Genomic DNA, 21,968 nt, shown 5'->3' with positions numbered 1-21,968 from the left:
TTAAGAAAGTCACAGATGAGGCACTAATATTTCATTTATTAAATTTATTCATAATTAAGTATGTACATTATTTACATATTTATTTTGACAGACAAAAAAAAAAAAAATTAAATAAAAATTGCAAGCCTTCTAATTCAAAGTAACATTAATTCAATTCACATTTTTTTAAAGGAATGAAAGACATATTCTATTACAATGACAGTAACTGTAACATTCATTCTGTATAATAATAATAATCTATTATTATTATCATTATTATTAATAAACAAATTGACAACACAGTATGGTTGTTGCGGGGGTCCCGATAGCTTAGTTGGTAGAGCACTCGCTTCACACGCAAAGTGACCAAGATCGATCCTGTGGGCAGTCGAGGTTTTTTTTCCGAACTCCATGAACTCCCAGCAGTAAATGGGTAGCTGGATCTGTTAGATCTAGTGGAAAGTACTTTGCAATAGACTAATGTCCTATCAAAAGGGTAGCAAGCAATTGCTATTGTCCATTTCACACTATCGAAACCGGGATAATCTCCGGCTCCATGTGCCTTACAGTTCTGAAGGACTTTTTTTATGAGTTGTTGCCCCTGATTTTTTTTCCTATGCTCCACTGGCATATCACTAAGGAACTATATTTTTTTATGCTCAAACTCAAACCAAGAGTGCTGTACAATGATAATTTTTTTTTTTAAATGTTCGTGTTTGCAAGGAACTTTAACTTCATATATCCATTGATTAACATGGCTATCAACTTGTCAAAGTCACAGATTTGGTAATTCTTCTTGTTCTTCTAATAAACTGACCGACTCTGTTCGACAAAATATGAATAACAAAAATGAATAAAACAGCTTCAAAAAAGAACAAAATACCAAACATAGAAAGTTTCGTGATCAAATCCCTTCTTCAGCCAAAAAAAAAATTAAAACATAAATATATTACTAAAAAGCCAGATCAAATATTGCTCTATCGTTAATCTGTTTTTTTTTTTGTAATGTATTTATTTATTTTCATTGGGGGTTTTTTTTTTTTGTTGTTGGCTGAAGAAGGGTTTTGAGCCCAAAACATCCTGGGTTTGGTATTTTTTTATTTTTTGAAGCTGTTAAAATCACTTTTGTTGATTACTTTTAACAGTCCACAGCTTATAGCAGCTTTGTTTCACTGAGACAAAATATTACTGTTTAATGTGCAGATTCAAGAGAAAGGAAAAAAGTCCATCTTTAAAAGACTTAAAATTTTCAGGATCTTGATATCTGCAGGTAAGATGTTCCATGAGTGTAACGTATTTGTGACCATCTCAAAGTGGTATTATGTCACAACTAAGTTAATTTCTCTTCGTCATGGTGGAAAATAAATGCAATTTCTTACATTGCAAAAATCTCGAAGTGCGTATTTCAAATCATTTTAATTCTATATCCTTTTTTTCTGGGGTCATTGCGTCCCTGCATAATACTTTTTGAGACAGGGGGAGGGGGTCACCTTTGGGTAAAATTAGCAATGATGACTCTCAAATCGACATTAGATTGAAGAATTTTTTAAAGTTTGGTGCAATCAAGGAGCAAGAATGGTGCCTCTGCTCTGTTTCCCTTCAAGCACTAAGCTACACCAGAGCTGCCAACCTACCGTTAAAAAATGCGGAATTGTACGCATTTTCAGCGATTGTACGCTGATATGCATTTCCCCCAAGATTGTACCCATTTTCAGTGTACGAGTCACATCAGTTTTCTTTAGTTGTAATAGCCCGGATGCTCGTATCGCTGTTATCTTAAGCTTGCTGGATCGTTCAAATTTGTACTCGATACCAATTCATTGCTCTATTATTCATTGCTTTAGTCCGATATCATGAAATCGTATATTCATCGTAAGCCCGGAAGTCCGTTTCAAGCTTTTACTTTTAGGCCTAGTTTCTTTGCTCAGAGTCATTCTCTTGGCGAGTGGCGGAATTTCAATTTTCTTCGCCGTCTCAGTTCGCAGATGAGTTTATTGAATGTGTCTATTCATTATCTTCTAGATCTACCTCCCAGTGTTAAAAGTAATTGTTTGACTTTGAGACTTGTGCATTGTTTGAATTTCAAAAAGTAATATGAAGTATAAAGTAGATCTAGATCTCTAGATCAAGAATCTAGGTCCGTTCAGTATTGTTTGAGTTTGTTTATGTTTAGAGATCCAACTTTCGATTTCAATTTCATGATGGAACCGCCTTCAAAGAAAGTGAAATATGATCAGACTTGGAAAGCAGAATATTCAAAAACATTTAAAGGTGTGGTTAAAAGTGACAAAGGCGCGGCACTGGCATTTTGTGAGATGTGCAAGTCATTTTAGCATTAAATCTGGTGGTGTTTATGACATTAACTCACTCAACCCTAACACCGACTATATCCGTAGTTTACCAGGGTTACTTTTACCCCATTCCTATTTATTATATTTTTATGAGAAAATTTATAGGCGTAGTATCAAAGCTGATATTTTTTTTAGATTTTACATGTTACTGGTAGTTGAATAAAACTATGTACATGCCCATTTCCAAATCGTTTTCTCCAATTTTGAAAAGCAGCAAAAATCTCTAGGATTGAGTGAGTTAAGAGACATATGACTTCGCAAAAGGACGTTGCTGCACAGAGAGCAGCTGGTGGTGGAGGAATGGCATCCATGATAAGTTCCTTTGTGAAAACGGAGGACCATAGTGTCATCAATGCTGAGGTTGTATTCACAAAGTTTTTAATGGAGAAAAATTTACCGCTTGCTATTGCTGATGATGCAGATGATTTATTCCGCAAAATGTTCCCCAAGAGTGAGGAGGCAAAGCAATATAAGTGTGCCCAGACGAAAACTACAGCCATCGTCCATGTCCTGGCTGAAAACCAGAAGTCAAAGACTCTTGACAATGTTAGGCAGAGTGGAGTATTTTCTCTGAGTATGGATGGGGGGAACGACACCAAACAGAAGTTATTCCCTGTCATTGTTCGATATGCTGACATGAGTGAGGAGAAAATAATGACTGAAATTTTGTCTGTCGATCCTCTCTTCCACAACGGCTACGGGCAAGGACATTTTTTCACATGTGAAGGATGTGGTGGACAAAAGTGGTTTAGACTTGACAAAGTGCATTAGTTTTAGTGTTGATTATGCTGCTGTCATGGTAGGGGAGAAATCGGGAGTGGCTGCTCATTTGCATGAAGTGAATGAAAACATAAATATCATTGACTGCCCATGCCACAGACTCAACCTTGCTGCTCTTAAAGCTGCCAACTTATTGAGCCTCAAACTGGACCAATTTCTAATTGATATATATTTTTTTCTTGACAAATCTTCAAAGAGAGTGGCGAGGCTAAGAGAGTACAGGAGATTCTGGGATGCGAGAGCCATGAAATTCAAAAACATGTAAATACCAGGTGGTTGTCTCCTGGCCCCTGTCTCTGATTCGGTCAAAGGCCAAAAATGTCCTAACGAAACTGATGAGTGATGAAGTCAGAGCTTACGCCTTGTTTCTCGTCAATGTCATTCCATTGTTTGAAAATGCCAATGCTTTGTTGCAAAGTGATGTGCCCCTTGTATACAAAGTCAGGGGTATTATGATGTCTGTTATCAAGGAGCTTTGCACACGATTTCTGAAACCCCAAGCAATAAAGGAAACTGACCTCTTAACAATTGATGCTTCGAAGAAATCAAATTTGCTTCCAAATTCTGACATTGATGTGGGCTACAAATGTAGAAAATTAGTGGAGAAAGACCTAGATGTAGAGCAACAAGACAAGTTCTACAAATCTGTTCTGTCATATTTCAAATCAGGGGTTGAATACCTTCAGAAGAAATGTAATTTAAATGATAAAGCCATTGTGCATGCCTGTGTAGCCGACCCAAACAACCAAATGTGTTCCTCAGTCGTGGACCTGAATTTTTTTGTGGAGAGATTTCCTTCATTACTCCCTGCTGATGTGGACATTGAGGAAAGCATGGACAAACTTGTGAGGGAGTTTAGGTGCTGGCAAACTGATGACTGTTCTATGGAGGGTAGTGAAAATGCAGCTGATTATTGGTTCAGGATGGCCAAGGTGGAAAGTCAGTGTGGGGGCAGAAAGTATGCAGCCCTTAGCAAACTCATGCTTGGCATCCTGACCATGTTTCACTCGAACGCAGCCTGTGAGCGACTATTCAGTTTGGTGCGTAGGAATAGAACAGATTTTCGCCACAGCATGTCAAATAAGCTTGTGGAATCCCTGTCTGTGTGCAAAAGTGCCAAGTTGTTGTTTAGAGACACGATCCCCAAGGATGTGTTGTTTAAGGCCAAGTCAGCCACTGCTGTTGCCTTGGCTAAGCAATAAGTTGAGGGAATACACATGACATGTAAATATTTGTATATATAGCTCTTCATTGGATGTTGTGTTACGCTGTTATTCATATTATTACTAGCCTATTGAGAAACCTTGGTGACCAAGTGGATATTCATATATTTTTTGACCAATTATGATCTTCATGATGGGAGGTAGAATTCTGAAAGGATTGGATTATAGTCTTGGGAACATCATTGTTGCTGCAATTGAGCTTGTGCGGTGTGACTTTATGTAAGTATACCTTCCTCTTACTTTCACAATGGTTAGTTTCCGTCGATTTCAGGATTGTACCCATTTTTATGAAATCTCCCCCATTTTGAGGTCCCATTGTACACATTCTCATCAGATGGGGTTGGCAGCTCTGAGCTACACTGTGCAGGAACAAAATTTCCTGATTTTAGCCTTGCTACTATCCGAATCCTACATAACATGACCACAAGGAAATGAAAAAAATTGGGTTATGGAACAGAAAAAGTTCTATTTATAAGGATTTTACTTATCATGTCATTACATTGCATAAATGATAAACTAAACCTCATGACTTTAGTTTTTGATATAATCCAAGAATATTTCTAGTATGTGGAAATTACCAATTCTCTCAGGATTATTTAGTCTACGAAACCAATCATATTATTCTCATTCAAATTTCCAACAAAACTTCATCACACATGCTTGTTCTCATTTGCAATCAACCTCTCTTCACTTCCATGACCGCTACTTGATCTATCTGTACTACTGTACCCGCTGGAAAAGTCTCTATTGTGATGATTTTTTCTTTCCTCAGACACTGGTGAGGTTTCACTTTTATCTTTTGCTAAAGGTTGTAGAGGAATAATCTCAACTTGATTTGTGACTTGAGTCACGATATCTGGTGACTTTCCATCTGATTTTACAAACACTTCCAGGTTGACAGCCTTCATTGCTTGACTTCTTCGCTTCTGATCTAACTTGATCCTTTATTCAGATAAAAACGAAGTAGAAAGAAAAAAGTGAAATTTTCAAAACTGATTATGTTAAAGTATAAGTTAAAATTGCCAAAACATTGCAAAATTAAAAAGTGAGGAAAGAGAGATCATCAAATATTATCTCAAACTCAACTGTCATAATATTACAGTGGAAGTTTGATTCAATGAGGTGTTTGGGACTGGGCCTCTGAACTTGTTGAATGCGACTTTTGTCCAATAGCAAGGGATTACTAATGAATCACTATGAAAGAGTTTGTTTTATAATTTAGTGACCTCACTTTAGACGCACTATACAGCATTGCAAATCTGGATTTGTTTTGTTTTGGTTTTTTTTAGCTTGTGTGTGTGTATGGGGGGGGGGGGGGGGGGGGGGGGGGGGGGGGGGGGGGGGGTTCAGAGGGGATGGCGATTTTAATCCAGCCTTCATAAATCAATAAAGTGAACCATTCTCTGAATTTGTTAGCTTGAGTTAGTCTTACACATACCAAGGCAACAAACAGTACCTGCACACCCAGCTTTTCATTCACATCTATTAGCCAACTCCCTTCTCGCCAAGAGTAGTTCATTGCTGGCGCTAACTCACATCTTTTTCCTTTTTTTTTAATTCACATATTAGGTAACAAGAAACACTGGTTTACGATTAAGGAGAGCCATAAGGAGAGCCAAAAAAAAAACAAAAAAAAAACTCAATGAAATGTAAATGAGACTCCATCATTTCTTTGATTCAAAATTAAAAACTAGAAACAACAAAATGACTGTATTATCTGTTCCATTTGAAATTAATACTCACAATCGAATAACTTTATCCAAAAGTTCCATGTATCTTATAAAAGCAGCTTCTCCAAATATCTGTGAGAATGCATATTAAAATTCAAACTGTGTGAGTAACAATATGATTTTCAAAACTTTAAAAACAAGATAAGAGCACTATTGCTTTGATAATCATTCACATAAGACAAAATTTTAAGATTGGAATATAATTAAAGTACAACAAAGTCTCGGGTTCAAATCCATGTTCATCATTCAATAAATATGATCGAAGATTTTTTAATTAAAACTATGATTCATTCCTATCAAATGGTAATATGATTCAAATACTTTATCAAACACGAAAAGATACTCCAATACAGTAGAGCATTTTCGAATAAGTGGAAATAATGAACGTGCATCTGTACCCCATTTTTCCCCCCTTGATCATATACTTGAAATAAAGAACAAATGATATAAATAAAAAATGCCTCTCTGGGGTTAGTCTTCATATCCGTGCTCTACTATTTTGTTTTGTTTTGTTTTTGTTTTGTTTTTTCAATTTAAACATATGCACATTTAATTCTACTGTATTACTATGTTGAACACTGTTTGTTTTGTTTGTTTTTAAGGGTTTTACAGCGCATTACACATGTAGGTCATATCAGCACCAGTAAAAAGGAATAAAATTGGATAGTGAAAAGATTTTAGATTTGCAAGTAAAAGGACTTGAGGAAAAAGTAAGACAGAGGGGAATGGTTCAAATAGGGAACAGATGTAAATTCCAAGAGCACACTATCAATGTACTCAGTTTGAGATTACCTAAATTTCTCACCCAGAACCAGCGCAAGATCCCACTAAGAGGAATACACTCAAATGCTTACATTATACATTCAAAATAACAAATATAACAATACATAACAGAGAGATGATTTACAAGGAAAAAAGATATCATCTCCCAAAACAATAATTGTGCATTTGACTATTTCCCTCCCAGCCAAGCTCTACAGCCAGGCCCAGGCAAAACCAAGTAATCTCATTCCCAGACAAAGACAGAAAGCAAATTGGAAAACAGATATAATATAAGGGGAAAGAAGACACAGTAATTGCCACCCTGCCCACTATGGAAGGCCAGGAACCCGACCAAGTATGTTGAACACATTTACTGAGTTGCCTCCCATAAAATCAAAGTAAATACACTTTGTATTTGTATTGGAATGTATGTTGTCAGGAAATGTGAATCATTTATCTAAAATAAAGTTTGGCTGTGTTAAAACTAAATGGGAAGTGGTAATAAGTTGGTGCTCTCAGATTGGCAATTTTCTCAACAACAAAAACTTCTTTTCTAATTTGTTACAATCTATATCAATATCAGTGGCTTACATATTTTTTATTGAACCTTTTATCATTGAAATATTATTATTAACTTTTTTCTATCATTATTTGCTGGCAACAGTTTTGAGAAATGTGAACCCAACATTCAAACCAACAATATAAAAAACATAATTCTGATATACAATGTGGCCATGGTCCGTGAAAGAACGTGAGTGAAAAGTATTCCATTGTTCACAACATAGGGTAAAAGAATTGTTTAAATATCGCCTTCACCACAACTCAATATACAACTCATCACACTTTATATAAGTAACATTCGCCATATTGTGTTGTAATTGTTTTTGGAAGAAACAGGCTAGACATAAATAACAATTATCTAGATAATTTCAGAACAATGATAACAAACAAACAAAAATTAACATTACAAAAAAATGTTCATAGCATCGTTCAAAACCAGCATTGTAAAAAAAAAAAAAAATAAGTAAATAAAAGTTGACTTACATTAGCACTGTGTCTAGCATATTTATATGCTTGGGCAAATTTCTCTATAATGACTGCTTCTTTGCTTCCAGCAGCTGAAGGGCACAACCAATAAAGATAAAGTTGGATTGTATGTTTCGCCTCTCTCTTGGGCACTGATGAATCACTCCATTGCAATGTAGTTACTGATATAAAGAGGGGAAAATGATCGTGATAAAATAATCTACTTTTGAGCCACAACTAACATTTCCAAAGAAAAAGCTTACACAACTCTTTGTTTATTCTATTGTAATAATAATGTCTGGAAAACTACCTATACCATATCAGTGAAAAATCAAATCAGTGGAAAAAACAAACAAAAAAACAATACAAGGCCTCTCACCTGCATTTGAAAAAGCATCTAAAGCCTTCATTCGATAGTAGTAATGATTTTCATCTGAAAAAGGGAAATCAAAACTAATATCATTACCAATACCATATCTGTATTTATCTGGTTAAAGAATATCATTATAACTAAACGTTTTAGAAGAAAGGAAGCTTTCAAAATCTAGCAATATCTTAGTTTGGGGAAACTGTAATCATCTTCCTTCACCCCTTCCCCCCACCTACCACCTTCCACCCAGACAAACACAGTGTCAAAAGTGACAAATATTATCATTTTTAAAAAGTAAATGAACAATTGCTGAATTTTTATGCTAATTTTTCTTCCAATTTCAATATTAACTATTGATTCATTAAAGAAATTCGGGTAACAAGGTTATTTTTCAATCAATTTTCAAAGTGTCGAATATGATGGAGGATAAAACCATTCAAAGATAATCAAAAGTGATGACATTCCACCACTAAAAATTGTGCTTTGATCCTATTTAGAGTTATCTTTTTCTTCATTTAAACAAATTAAGACAAGAGTTTTAAGATCAATGTGCATTAAAAAAAAAAAAAAAGAACACATATCTAATTTCTCACGAATTATTGCAATAATAGTAAAAATAATAGAACACGTAAATCACAGACTTACTTGACTGAGCCATATTTTGCACTTCTTCTGATAACAGTATGGGGTCAAAGCAAAGACCTTTTGTCATTTCTAAGCACTGGTGAATTTTATCCCTCAAGATCTGAAATAAAGCAAAAGAAATTTCATGATCTGTTCATTTCATAATTACAGATATTTGGTATATTGGAGAAAATGTAGAGCTTTTATCAGACTCTTTCACAAAACCCTATTTGTATTCGTCATTATTCAATATGATACCTGTAGGGATGCTATATGTTAGGAGTTTTTTAAACTCTGAAAATGTTTGGAAGCTTCACATCTCAACTAAAACAAAGCCTTGTAAATGATTAAACAAAAACATCTCACTTAACTCTCCTGTTTCCTTTCCTTTGCAAGTGTATGGGGCCTTTGTGATATAAACTCCAATAATATTATTTCGTCTTGAGAGAAAGGCCCTTCAGTAACCTTCTTCTTGGAGACAGGAAAAGCTGATGAGGTGTTAAAAAAACGGGAAAAGCCCAGAAAACCGAGATTTGGTATCTCTGTACCTGACACATTTCATGTTAATTTCAGTGGCATATAAGACCTCTTTTTGCAGTCTTCATTCCACCCTTTTTATGGCTGCGGTTCTTGCCATACCCCAACACCATTCTTCTCCTTAATAGTCCATCTCCAAATGGTTTTTAGCCTACCTCTTTTTTCTTTTTTTTTCTTCCTCTCATTGACCAAGTTATTGTCATTTCTGTCGCACAATCATTGTCTGTATCTTTCTCAAACTTACGTAATTCCATCAATTTCAGATGATTTTGTTGCTCATTGTGCTCATACCAGCTTGAACTAGGACATTTTCAGTGTTGCGCTTCAACATACACTTCATGTATCCCCTAGTTTTTTTTAAATTGTTTTTTTTTGTTTGTTTGTTTGTTTTTTTGTTGTTGATGTTGTCACCTTTTGTTAGTTTCCAGGTATATTCAACATACATACATATTTACTGCTGAGGTTGTTTCCTCATTCTAATATAATAATTCGCAGCAATTAGTAACCATTGAAAAAAAAATCAAACTCCATTTTGGAAAGCAGGAGACTAATTTAACTGAGGTGAACTTGAAGAATGAAAATAAATTAGTCATTCACAGCCATTTGGCCCATGGAACCGGAGTTTATCATTTCTATAGCATGCAACGGACAACAGCAATTGCTTACTATCCTTTAAATAAGATGCTTGCCTATCACAGATAACTTTCCACCAGATCTAACAGATCCAGCTATCCAATGACTGCTGGGTGGACATGGGGATCAAAAAAAAATCTTGTCTTGACAGTAAAACACAAAAAGATAATACAATGGACCTATTCTTTATAAACATCCCAAGTCTTAGATCAAACCAAATCTTCTTCCAAGAATTATCTATTATTATCATGCTCGATAGCCTCAAAACAGACCAAAAAAATCTCACACAAAGTCTTCATGTGGTACAAATGTAATCAAATACAAATTTTAAAAGAAATTATACTGTTTTCAGATAGGATTTATCAACAAAAACACACTGATTAAAAAAAATCAATCTAAATCATTTCCAATCTCACAATTACCTTTGGAGCATCTGAGCCTATGGTGACATGAGGTTTCTGGGCAGACTTCAATGCGAATCGCATAATTTGTCTTTTAGCAAGGAATAACAGTAAGATCCCAATCTGTAGAGTGGGAATGGAATGATTTTGGCAAACCAATAGACAATGAAATGAACCTATAAAATAATGAATGACACAATGTTGAACATCTTTAAACTTTATAAGTACTATCAATATTTTTGGTACAAGTCGTTGAGATATTTCACATGATCTACAACTTATTGGAGTACTGCTGGATTTATTTATTATGCTACTTCCTATTTTTAGAACTCTTGAAGCATCAAGTTTTTCCAAGAGGTGTCAATTTCCAACATTGGCCAAGAGGAAGTCAGTTCAGAGTTTCACCAACACGTTTTGTGCTAGCATTGTGGCTAGACGTTTGTGCCATTGGTTCACCTTACCAACAGTTTGTCATCTGAAAAAGTGGGTAAACAGATCGTAGGTATCCAATAAGAGGTGGTGTATTAGACCTATTGGTCAAGCAGTGGTTTGCCAGGCCCACCCAGGATGGGAAGTTGAGGCATCCCTCTATTCAAGCGACGAGATGAGCCACAATTTAGTTAATCCATACCTAGGCAGACTGTCAGAGGCACCTTTATACAGCAGACTGCCTCGTGACCTTCAACCAGCAGACATTCTTAAAATATGTGACCCCCCCCCCCCCCCCCCCCCCCCCCCCCCCCCCCCCCCTCTAATTGCAACTAGATAGCAATCCGATTGACGGGATTCATCAAGGCATATTCTGTTTCTCTTTCACATTTACAGCAGAAGATTTCTTTGCAGGAGACATTTTTAAGAGAGAAAAAAAACAAACCACCAATTTGATAACTTCTATGTAAATACTCTCAAGATGTATTACTTGACTTGACGCCTTTCATCTCCTACTCATATGATTAGGACGCCTCTTCTTTCCTCTTTTTTTTTTTTTCCTACTGGAATAAGAGGCATTAACTTGGTTTAATTCTTTAAACTCTTCAACCTACCCTTGTGTATGATGGTGGGCAAAAGAAACGAGCCACCCCTTATATTTTACAATGTTTCACTTTAAAATGGTAATACTTTGAAAACTTGTATCTAATCAAAATATTGAGGGATAAATCACTTACCAAAGCTCCAAAGGCAATGAAGAGGACCACACTAACTATGGAGAAGTCTTCCAGCATAATGGAATCAATCTAATTGGAGGAGCCAAGATGTCTGTTACCTACAGGATACAATAATTCAATACATTATCACATGAAATAAAGGGTGGTTGAGTGAGCAAGAAAGTTATTTGCCTTAGAAAGACTGCCATGTCTTTTTATTTATTTATTTAATGTTGTTGTTGGATTTTGTTTTTTCCAAAATGATAATAATAACAACAACATCGATAATAATAATATCAATAATAATAATAATAATAAGAGTCATGATCTTTTGCCGTGCTGAGATTGTTTAACGAAAATTACTTGAATCAATTTGAATACTTCATAAAGTTGTTGTTCTCATCAAAGATCAACTGACAACTATAAATGATAACTTTAATTGGCACATGAGTTTCTATTTTTCTAAAATTCAATTCCTTCATCATCTGAGCATTAGAAATTTCACACGTTTCAAATTATTGGCACTATAATGACATGGTTTGTAAATAGACTGTGCTTACCAGTGCGTTGGCTTAAGGTGGTACAATGAGAGACTTATACAGAGTTCTTTTTCCCAAGCGCCATACGGCTATGGAATCCTCTTCCTGACACCATCAGAAAATCTGACAATGACAAAAAAATGAATAACCTAATTAATTAGGAAACATTTTGTTACAACAGAGATGTTCGTACAGATAATTGAATCACCCTGGATTGACACTGAAAGAGGTGATTTTTTTCTTCATAGAACAATTGCATGATGACATCATCTCCTCCATACAAGTGTTGCGTTTATCTCCAAGTTTTGGGCTCCAACAGTATTGATTGGATTGAATTCGATTAGATACATGTTCATCTGCATTTGAAATGTTGTTAAAATGAGTAAATTTATTAGAACTGAAAACTTTTAATAATTGGACTAAAGATCTCAGAGACTAATTTATAGTTCATCTTTTGCTCTTTCTGTAACACGCTAAGACAAATAACAATAATAAAAGCTGTGTTGGTGATGAATGGATGATTACTTCAAAGCACTTAAGAATATGACATAGTCAAAGCAGTATTGTGTTGGGGTAACCTGGATTCCAAAAACTGATTCTAAAATACTGATGACTATATAAATATTTAAGTTTTCAGTAGTTTAACCACACTGATATTGCACCGGTTTGAGGTGGTGGGCCACATATTTGACTTTATCTTATTAATAATAATAATAATTATTATTATTATTACAGTTGTTGTTGTTATAATTATCATCATCATCATCATTGTTATATTTAACAACCACTATTGATTTCATTATTGTAATATTATTAAAATTATTGTTATTATTTTATTATTATTATTATTATTATTATTATTATTATTATTAATTATTATTCTTATCATTATTTATTATTGTTGTTATAATTAGTATCATCATCATCATTATTCATTATTATTACTTTTGTCATTCATCTTATCATCATCATCATCATCATTGAACGTAATGTTGTTGTTACCATTGTTGTGTTGTGTTTATTACTTGTATCATTTTTTACTAATATATTTAGTATCACCATCATGTTTTGTTTCTTTCGGATACCTTTTTTTTCTCTTTACTGATTCCTCTTCCTTGTGATTGTGAGTTATCATCAAAATTTGTAAATTAATGGCGAAAGCCTGAAGTAAATGAATCGAATTGAAGTAAAGTGAAATGGCATTTGTGATGATGAAGCTATGGCGGTGGTGATGGTGATGCTGTACCTACTTGTGCTTATAGTGTGAATGTAGTTGTAAAAGTAATGTGGAATAGTGGAAGAGTAGAATGATCAATATGATTCATGGCAACAAAAGTGTGTTGCAATGAGAGTAGCTCACTTACTTTTTAAACAAATCGTACCTAGTTGATAGTAGTTCTGATTATGTAGTGACCGTTGGAGTGGGGGGGGGGGGGGTGTCGATGGTGTAATCTAGTTGAAGTTGGAGTGACTCAGTGAGTGGTGGGTGATGGTGGTAGTGTGTGTCGTTAAAATTAAAATCAAAAGTCAAAAATACACACAAAGTGGGGGTACAGTGATGACGATGACCAAAGTGGTTAGTTTTAATAGGCTGTCATTATTCCCAGACGCCTGTCTGGGGATAATAAAAATTTGTTATCCCCAGACAGGTGTCTGGGGATAACCAATTTTTGTTATCCCCAGACACCTGTCTGAGGATACTATCCCCAGACGCATGTAGCAAGTGGGCAGAAAGAATTTATGCAAAATGCCAAACTAGGCGTGAAAAATACCAAATATTCTGGAAAAAATACAAGTGGTTGTGTCCCAAAACAGTTAATATATCAAGTGATATTTAACACAAGATGAAAGTAAATAGTGATCAAATGTCAAATCCAGCTCTTTTAAAAAAAATATTTTAAAGCAAATGGATCAATGAAATTTCTTTTGTTACTTTGATCTGAAAACGTCAAACTGGCAATTCGACTTTTTATTTTCAACCAGGAAGAAAGTTGTTAATCATCAAATCTGTTCATAGTCCACCAACCATTTAAATTTTCATTACCAACCTACCTGTTAACTTTATTGATCATCTCTTGTTTCAAAAATTTGCTCATTCTGGCCACAATTTTGGGGACGACCGGGAATAATTTTTATGTCGCGGACGAATTCCTAGGCCATGGTGTTGTTCGCCCCAAAGCCCAAAACCCACACCTGTTATTTTCCTGTCTGCTTCGCACAAGACAATACAATTTAGTATCACACGTCCACAAAACTAGATCCAACAACATATTTTTATTCGAATCAGAGATGAAAATAACTACCAAAACAAGGAAGCAAAAATGGTGGAAATATGTTTAGCTCATATATGAATTTAAAATATTCCGATAGCGGTATGGATAGGCAGCTCAGTGTGGAAGGCCAGCTTTCATTTTACTCCTTTTCGCTGCAGAGATTCGACCCAGTCGCGACCGCCCCCCCCCCCCCCCCCCCCCCCCCCCCCCCACTCACTTTTCTTTCTTTCTTCCCAATTGATATTCATTGTTTTCACTTTTGTTCCGAGTTCCGAGCAAGAGGTTTTTTTTAATCAGTTGAATTTTTTATTTCTCCGATAATATTATTTCATTATTTAATTTGCTCTAGATCTATTTTTGTTTTTTTTTTTGTTTTGTTTTGGTCAATGATAATAATAATAATAATAATAATAATAATAATAATAATAATAATAATAATAATAATAATAATAATAATTGTAATATTTGTTATTATTATTACTATTACCATCATAATCATTATTATATTATTATCAATAATAGTATTATTTTTATTATTAATACTCTTATTATCATACTATTACTATTATTATTATTATTATTATTATTATTATTATTATTATTATTATTATTATTATTGTTATTATTATTATTATTATTATTATTATTATTATTATTATTATTATTATTATTATTATTATTATTATTGTTAACACTATTCCCTGCTCCGAGGGAAATCTCTCTTTTTCTTTTTTTTTATATTTTGACCTAAACCTTAGAGTTTTTTGTTTGCTAAACCTTTATGCAAATGTTCCGTTTCTGAGCATGAATTTCTTAAATTGTTTTTACATTTAAAACAATTATTGTTTTTATTTTTAAAACAATTATTGTTTTTTTTTTCTCCTCTATCTGACCATTTGGTCGCTCTCTGAATATTTCTGTTTGTTTGCTTTTTAATTATTTATTCTTTTTAGACACTATTTGAGATCGGAGTGGGACGAATATTTTTGCTAGAAACTAGAAAAAAAACAAGAGAGAGAGAGAGAGAGAGAGAGAGAGAGAGAGAGAGAGAGAGAGAGAGAGAAAGAGAGAGAGAGAGAGAGAGTTTAATAATAAAAAAAAAGAGGTGGGGGGGAGGATGGATGGGACATTTATCCCTTTCAACGTTCTGTAAAAAGAAGACGGAATTTAAAAAAAAAAAAAAAAAAAAGTGACGTCACCAGGATTCGAACCCACAACGTCGATTATGGTCAAACTTCCAGGGCAGACGACTAAACCATTAGGCCATGACACCCACTTCGAAGTCGACGCATATTGTGTATATGTAGTAACCACTGATTTTAATGTTGGTTAATGTTATGTTTTTATAGATATTTATTAACTTTCCTTATTTCTATGTGCATCTGGAAACATTCCATATTCTGGAATGTGGATAATTGTTTAAAAGAGCGGAGTTTCAAATATGCGTCTGGGGATAATAAAAATTTGTTATCCCCAGACAGGTGTCTGGGGATAACAAATTTTTATTATCCCCAGACAGGTGTCTGGGGATAATCACAGCGGTTTTAATAATAGCTTTTAAACTTAAATGGATTCGTGAGTATACCTTTTGCTTAATGAATACTTTAGACTTCACAGCCTAGTCTTGGCCTGGGCTTGCTTGGGCTTGGGACGTAGAGTGTGAGCTTGATTGACTTTTGACTTTTGACTTTTGATTGAGATTGAGCCCTTGTCCTTGTTTATTACTTTATATTTTGACGATGATGGTACAAAATGCAGTAATTCAACAATTCATCTTCTTTTATCTGTACAAAAGCTCTAGTCCGTATCAAATTATTTGGTACCTTTCAAAGCATTCCTGCATTGGCATTAATAACAATATTTCTGATTTTATATTGTTTTCTCCTGTTTTGAATTTTTTCTTAATGGGTTTGTTGGGTTTGTTGATTGTTGACGGAAGTTCCGAAATGTCATGGAAGTAATTTCCCTTGTCCACGGTTTTCTCCCTTTTATTTTTGCAGCGGTGTAACACGCTGAATAGAACAGTAAAGTTGCTGCCCCAAACGTAAACAATAACAAGTTGCTAGTGATTTCAGTTAGGGACCGGAATAATTTACGCACAATATAGGTCTCCCAATTTTGTAGTTTGAGTTGTAGGCAATACACTTTCAGTATTGAAAATATGTTTACATAAAATCTAACAGTTGCATAAATAATAATATAAGACTAAATTATTCTGAAAATCAGGCTCCGAATAATTCTCGCTTTGTTCACACCAGCGCAATAATTTGCTCTGGTCTAAAAATAGATAGACTGTAATTTTTGATAAATTTTACCTTTTGTTCCATAAAATATCCATATCTAGACATTATTTGATACATGATCGAGTATTTATGAATATGTGTTTCTTTTGCCACCTAACAGCCAAATTTTAAAGGTTATTTTCTTTCTATTATTTACATTGGAACGTGAGCTGTCAAGACAGGAACATGTGGTTTGCCATGTGCTTCTCGACCTTTGTTTACGTTTGGGGCAGCAACTTTACTTGTCTATTAGCCACTCCCACGCCTCGTTCTGAAAAAAGTCCGCGAAATTAAAGGGGAGGCAAGAGAAAATCAGCTGATCGTTAAAATAGTAACAGAAAAGTGGAGGTGCTCGGCAATGAATGCAAGAAAGACATTTAAAACGCCGTAAAAATGTTTAAAAATCACTTAATGTTATACGAGTAATTACCATCCATAACAACCTGTCAAATTCACATATGTAAGATGCCAAGCCAAAATTAATAATAAAATAATAAAGAACACGATTGACCGTTGACTACACATGCATACGAGTACCAGAAATATTTTGTAAACAATGTAACACAATATAATGTGTAAGTTTCAAAGCAAATGCAACCACAAATAACATCAAAGAACAATGTGGGGCTACTGTTTTAATTTCATAAAACCAAACGCATATTTTCTGCCCCCGATATTGAACGTGTAGTTAGTATGTATCGTACAAACAACATTCGTTTAGACAGGTAGTCGGGATTCTAGCGCCAGTTTTATTTGGGCAACCGTGATTGGGATTTCACTCAATGCACTTATTATTATTATTATTATTATTATTATTATTATTATTATTATTATTATTATTATTATTATTATTATTATTATTATTATTATTATTATTATTATTATTATTATTATTATTATTATTATTATTATTATTATTATTATTATTATTATTATTATTATTATATATATATTAATAATAATAATAATAATAATAATAATAATAATAATAATAATAATAATAATAATAATAATAATAATAATAATAATAATAATAAGCAGTTGAAAGCAGTCTTTGGTGTATAAGTGCATATGTACATTATTTCTTATAATAAATGCTTCAAAACAAAACAAAACAAAACTAAAAAAATAAAAATAAAGAATAAATGAATAAAAATATCTATTTGGGCATTTACTTACATTAAAAGTCTTGAAAATCACAATCATAATCCATGAAAATTAAATATCCCATAATCCGAAGAAGACATGAATTTAATCCAAAATCCAACACAGGAATGTATTTTAATAGGAGACAGATATCCTATTAAAACTATAGCATTACTTGCAAACAACAATACCCCACTCTGCGTTTAACGGGCTTGTGGCCGTCACATTGTAAATTGTGACCGCATTAGGGTAATCGGTGTCCTAAAAACTGACATACTGACATACAATCAATGAGAACTATAAAGAATCCATTCTAGAATTCAACTACAAACTGAAAAGCATAATAAATATCACTCTATCAAATAATTTTCTTTGCACAGGTTCACTCACACTCTCCTTTATTGCAAAACATTGATAAGTGAGAAAAAGTTTGTATTTCAATTATAAACTTAATCACATAATCTAAATGATGGAGAATAAAAACAGCTAATTATAAAAAATTTCACAGATCAAGTTATCTATTTGAACTCCGCATATTTAGCTTAATTACTCAATGACCATAAATTTTTTTAAACTGCATTGTTTCATTTAAACAAGACCATGACGCTTATGCCTGGACCGGGTATTCACAACTTCTGCATTTGCATTCCACTTTCGAATCGAATTAATCTCTATCTTATCCGTTTATTTGCAAAGTTTCTGCACTTTATAAATAAGACCATAACGCTTATGTCTGGACCGGGTATTCACAACTTCTGCATTTGCATTCCACTTTCGAATCGAATTAATCTCTATCTTATCCGTTTATTTGCAAAGTTTCTGCACTTTATAAATAAGACCATAACGCTTATGTCTGGACTGGGTATTCGCAAATTTTCCTATTGTGTTCCACTTTTCGAATCGAAATAACATCTAGTCTATCCGTTTATTTGCAAAGTTTCTGCACTTTATAAATAAGACCATAACGCTTATGTCTGGACCGGGCATTCGCAAATTCTGCTTATGTGTTCCACTTTTCGAATCGAATTAATCTCTATTTTATCCGTTTATTTGCAAAGTTTCTGCACTTTATAAATAAGACCATGACGCTTATGCCTGGACCGGGTATTCACAACTTCTGCATTTGCATTCCACTTTCGAATCGAATTAATCTCTATCTTATCCGTTTATTTGCAAAGTTTCTGCACTTTATAAATAAGACCATAACGCTTATGTCTGGAACGGGTATTCACAACTTCTGCATTTGCATTCCACTTTCGAATCGAATTAATCTCTATCTTATCCGTTTATTTGCAAAGTTTCTGCACTTTATAAATAAGACCATAACGCTTATGTCTGGACTGGGTATTCGCAAATTTTCCTATTGTGTTCCACTTTTCGAATCGAAATAACATCTAGTCTATCCGTTTATTTGCAAAGTTTCTGCACTTTATAAATAAGACCATAACGCTTATGTCTGGACCGGGCATTCGCAAATTCTGCTTATGTGTTCCACTTTTCGAATCGAATTAATCTCTATTTTATCCGTTTATTTGCAAAGTTTCTGCACTTTATAAATAAGACCATAACGCTTATGTCTGGACTGGGTATTCGCCAATTTTCCTATTGTGTTCCACTTTTCGAATCGAAATAACATCTAGTCTATCCGTTTATTTGCAAAGTTTCTGCACTTTATAAATAAGACCATAACGCTTATGTCTGGACCGGGCATTCGCAAATTCTGCTTATGTGTTCCACTTTTCGAATCGAATTAATCTCTATTTTATCCGTTTATTTGCAAAGTTTCTGCACTTTATAAATAAGACCATAACGCTTATGTCTGGACTGGGTATTCGCAAATTTTCCTATTGTGTTCCACTTTTCGAATCGAATTAATCTCTATTTTATCCGTTTATTTGCAAAGTTTCTGCACTTTATAAATAAGACCATAACGCTTATGTCTGGACTGGGTATTCGCAAATTTTCCTATTGTGTTCCACTTTTCGAATCGAAATAACATCTAGTCTATCCGTTTATTTGCAAAGTTTCTGCACTTTATAAATAAGACCATAACGCTTATGTCTGGACCGGGCATTCGCAAATTCTGCTTATGTGTTCCACTTTTCGAATCGAATTAATCTCTATTTTATCCGTTTATTTGCAAAGTTTCTGCATTTTATAAATAAGACCACGACACTTATGTGTTAGATTGTTCGCAAATTCTGCCTTTGTGTTCCACTGTTCGATTAGAATTAATCTCTATTTTATCCGTTTATTTGAAAAGATTCTGCACTTTATAAATAAGACCATAACGCTTATGTCTGGACTGGGTATTCGCCAATTTTCCTATTGTGTTCCACTTTTCGAATCGAAATAACATCTAGTCTATCCGTTTATTTGCAAAGTTTCTGCACTTTATAAATAAGACCATAACGCCTATGTCTGGACCGGGCATTCGCAAGTTCTGCAATGTGTTCCACTTTTCGAATCGAATTAATCTCTATTTTATCCGTTTATTTGCAAAGATTCTGCACTTTATAAATAAGACCATAACGCTTATGTCTGGACTGGGTATTCGCAAATTTTCCTACTGTGTTCCACTTTTCGAATCGAAATAACATCTAGTCTATCCGTTTATTTTGCAAAGTTTCTGCATTTTATAAATAAGACCACGACACTTATGTGTTAGATTGTTCGCAAATTCTGCCTTTGTGTTCCACTGTTCGATTAGAATTAATCTCTATTTTATCCGTTTATTTGAAAAGATTCTGCATTTTATAAATAATAATAATTGTTCAAAATTTTACCTCACACCCGATATTACAAGTACAAGTGAGCAAGGTGATGAAGATTGTCAAACAGTGTGACAGATGAAATAGGAAGAGAGAGAGAGAGAGAGAGAGAGAGAGAGAGAGAGAGAGAGAGAGAGAGAGAGAGAGAGAGAGAGAGAGAGAGAGAGAGGATGAGAGAGAGATTCGTTTTTTGTTCAAAATTCTCTCTCTCTCTCTCTCTCTCTCTCTCTCTCTCTCTCTCTCTCTCTCTCTCTCTCTCTCTCTCTCTCCTCTCTCTCTCTCATATTGCACAAGGTTGTACTATTTTACTATTTATCAAGAACAGCCAAGGTGGCAACCCAGTCTCTGTATAAACTAAGCAAGATGGCAACAGGGACCTCGCTCCTTATCCAATGCCGAAGCTTTAATTTGAGTCAAACGGTTTGGTTAAAAAAAAAACACCCAAAATAAGTTCTTGTGTGATGGAAGTTGAAGTCGGCTTATTATAAAATCGTTTATGGTCTGTTTGGATTACCCTTTTTAAATAGAAAAGGTGAATATAACATAAACTTGAAGAATAGGCAAGCTAAATGAAAATTAAATTGACTGATTAAATGAGTACGCGAGGCTGAGTTGCGAACGACTACTGGGTTCCGACATTCCGATCCCAGTGTCATTCATGTTCACCGTACCGTGTTACTGTCTACACACTACACTGCATTGTTAGTGACTGGTCATGTCTTTTTTGTTTGTATGTTTTACGCAAGCTTAATAAAAATTAAATTGACTGATTAAATGAATACGTGAGGCAGAGTTGCGAACGACTCATGGGTTCCGACATTCCGACCCCAATGTCAGTGTCAGTCATGTTCACCGTACTGTGTTACTGTCTACACACTACACGGCATTGTCAGTGACTGGTCATGCTTTTTTTGTTTGTATGTTTCTTTTAATATGGGTCAATTTACAAAGAATAATAATAGAAATGTTCAAAACAAAAACTAGATTCACTATTACGTGCCTGTAATGAAGTGCTTTCCACAAACCGTGAGCGAGAATGATGGTGGAGGTAATGGCAACCATGTGGGTTTGTTATTGCTTCCTGCCTCCGTCAACCCACGCATCCAGTTGCGTAACCCACGCTGAATCTGACCAATTAGGTACTCCCCAGCCCGGCTACTTTGAGCGTACGATATACTTCCCGGAGTGCGTAATATGGCGTAGATTTTTAATTCAGAAAAGTTAGTGGAGCAGGCACTTATGTTGGTAACAACAAGAGATGAAGTGATTAGAAAAATGCCAGAAGACAATAGAGAATAAACATTTTTTTTTCGCGGCGGTGATGGGGGTTTGTACCCGCGACCTTATTGGTACGACAACTCCGCCTGGCCAGTGAGAGCGTGACTCTACCGTATGA

At 34.4% G+C, this 21,968-nt stretch overlaps 1 protein-coding gene across 2 annotated transcripts; it reads right to left on the bottom strand.

Annotated features, from left to right (window-relative positions):
• Positions 1-16: 16 nt before the first annotated feature.
• Positions 17-16,332, bottom strand: LOC144964920 (protein C1orf43 homolog). Of its 2 annotated transcripts, none has more exons than XM_078899710.1 (9): positions 15,959-16,332; positions 12,122-12,223; positions 11,583-11,680; positions 10,438-10,539; positions 8,867-8,966; positions 8,231-8,284; positions 7,870-8,033; positions 6,077-6,135; positions 17-5,275 (listed from the first exon to the last, which is right to left on the bottom strand). In XM_078899710.1, exons 3-9 carry the CDS (start codon positions 11,637-11,639, stop codon positions 4,984-4,986), a joined length of 828 nt encoding a protein of 275 aa, XP_078755836.1. In that variant the 5' UTR covers positions 11,640-11,680; positions 12,122-12,223; positions 15,959-16,332; the 3' UTR covers positions 17-4,983. The 2 variants fall into 2 exon arrangements, with proteins under 2 accessions (XP_078755836.1, XP_078755837.1); XM_078899711.1 differs by having other exon boundaries at positions 16,197-16,311.
• Between the last annotated feature and the right edge of the window lie 5,636 nt (positions 16,333-21,968).

The sequence above is a fragment of the Berghia stephanieae genome, chromosome 2 (genome assembly GCF_034508935.2).
Source record: "Berghia stephanieae isolate SIO BIC M18660-M18661 chromosome 2, UCSD_Bste_1.3, whole genome shotgun sequence".
Taxonomy (NCBI): Eukaryota; Metazoa; Mollusca; class Gastropoda; order Nudibranchia; family Aeolidiidae; genus Berghia; species Berghia stephanieae.
Note: the sequence above shows the minus strand (reverse complement) of the source record. Positions and strands in the feature narration are given on the sequence as shown.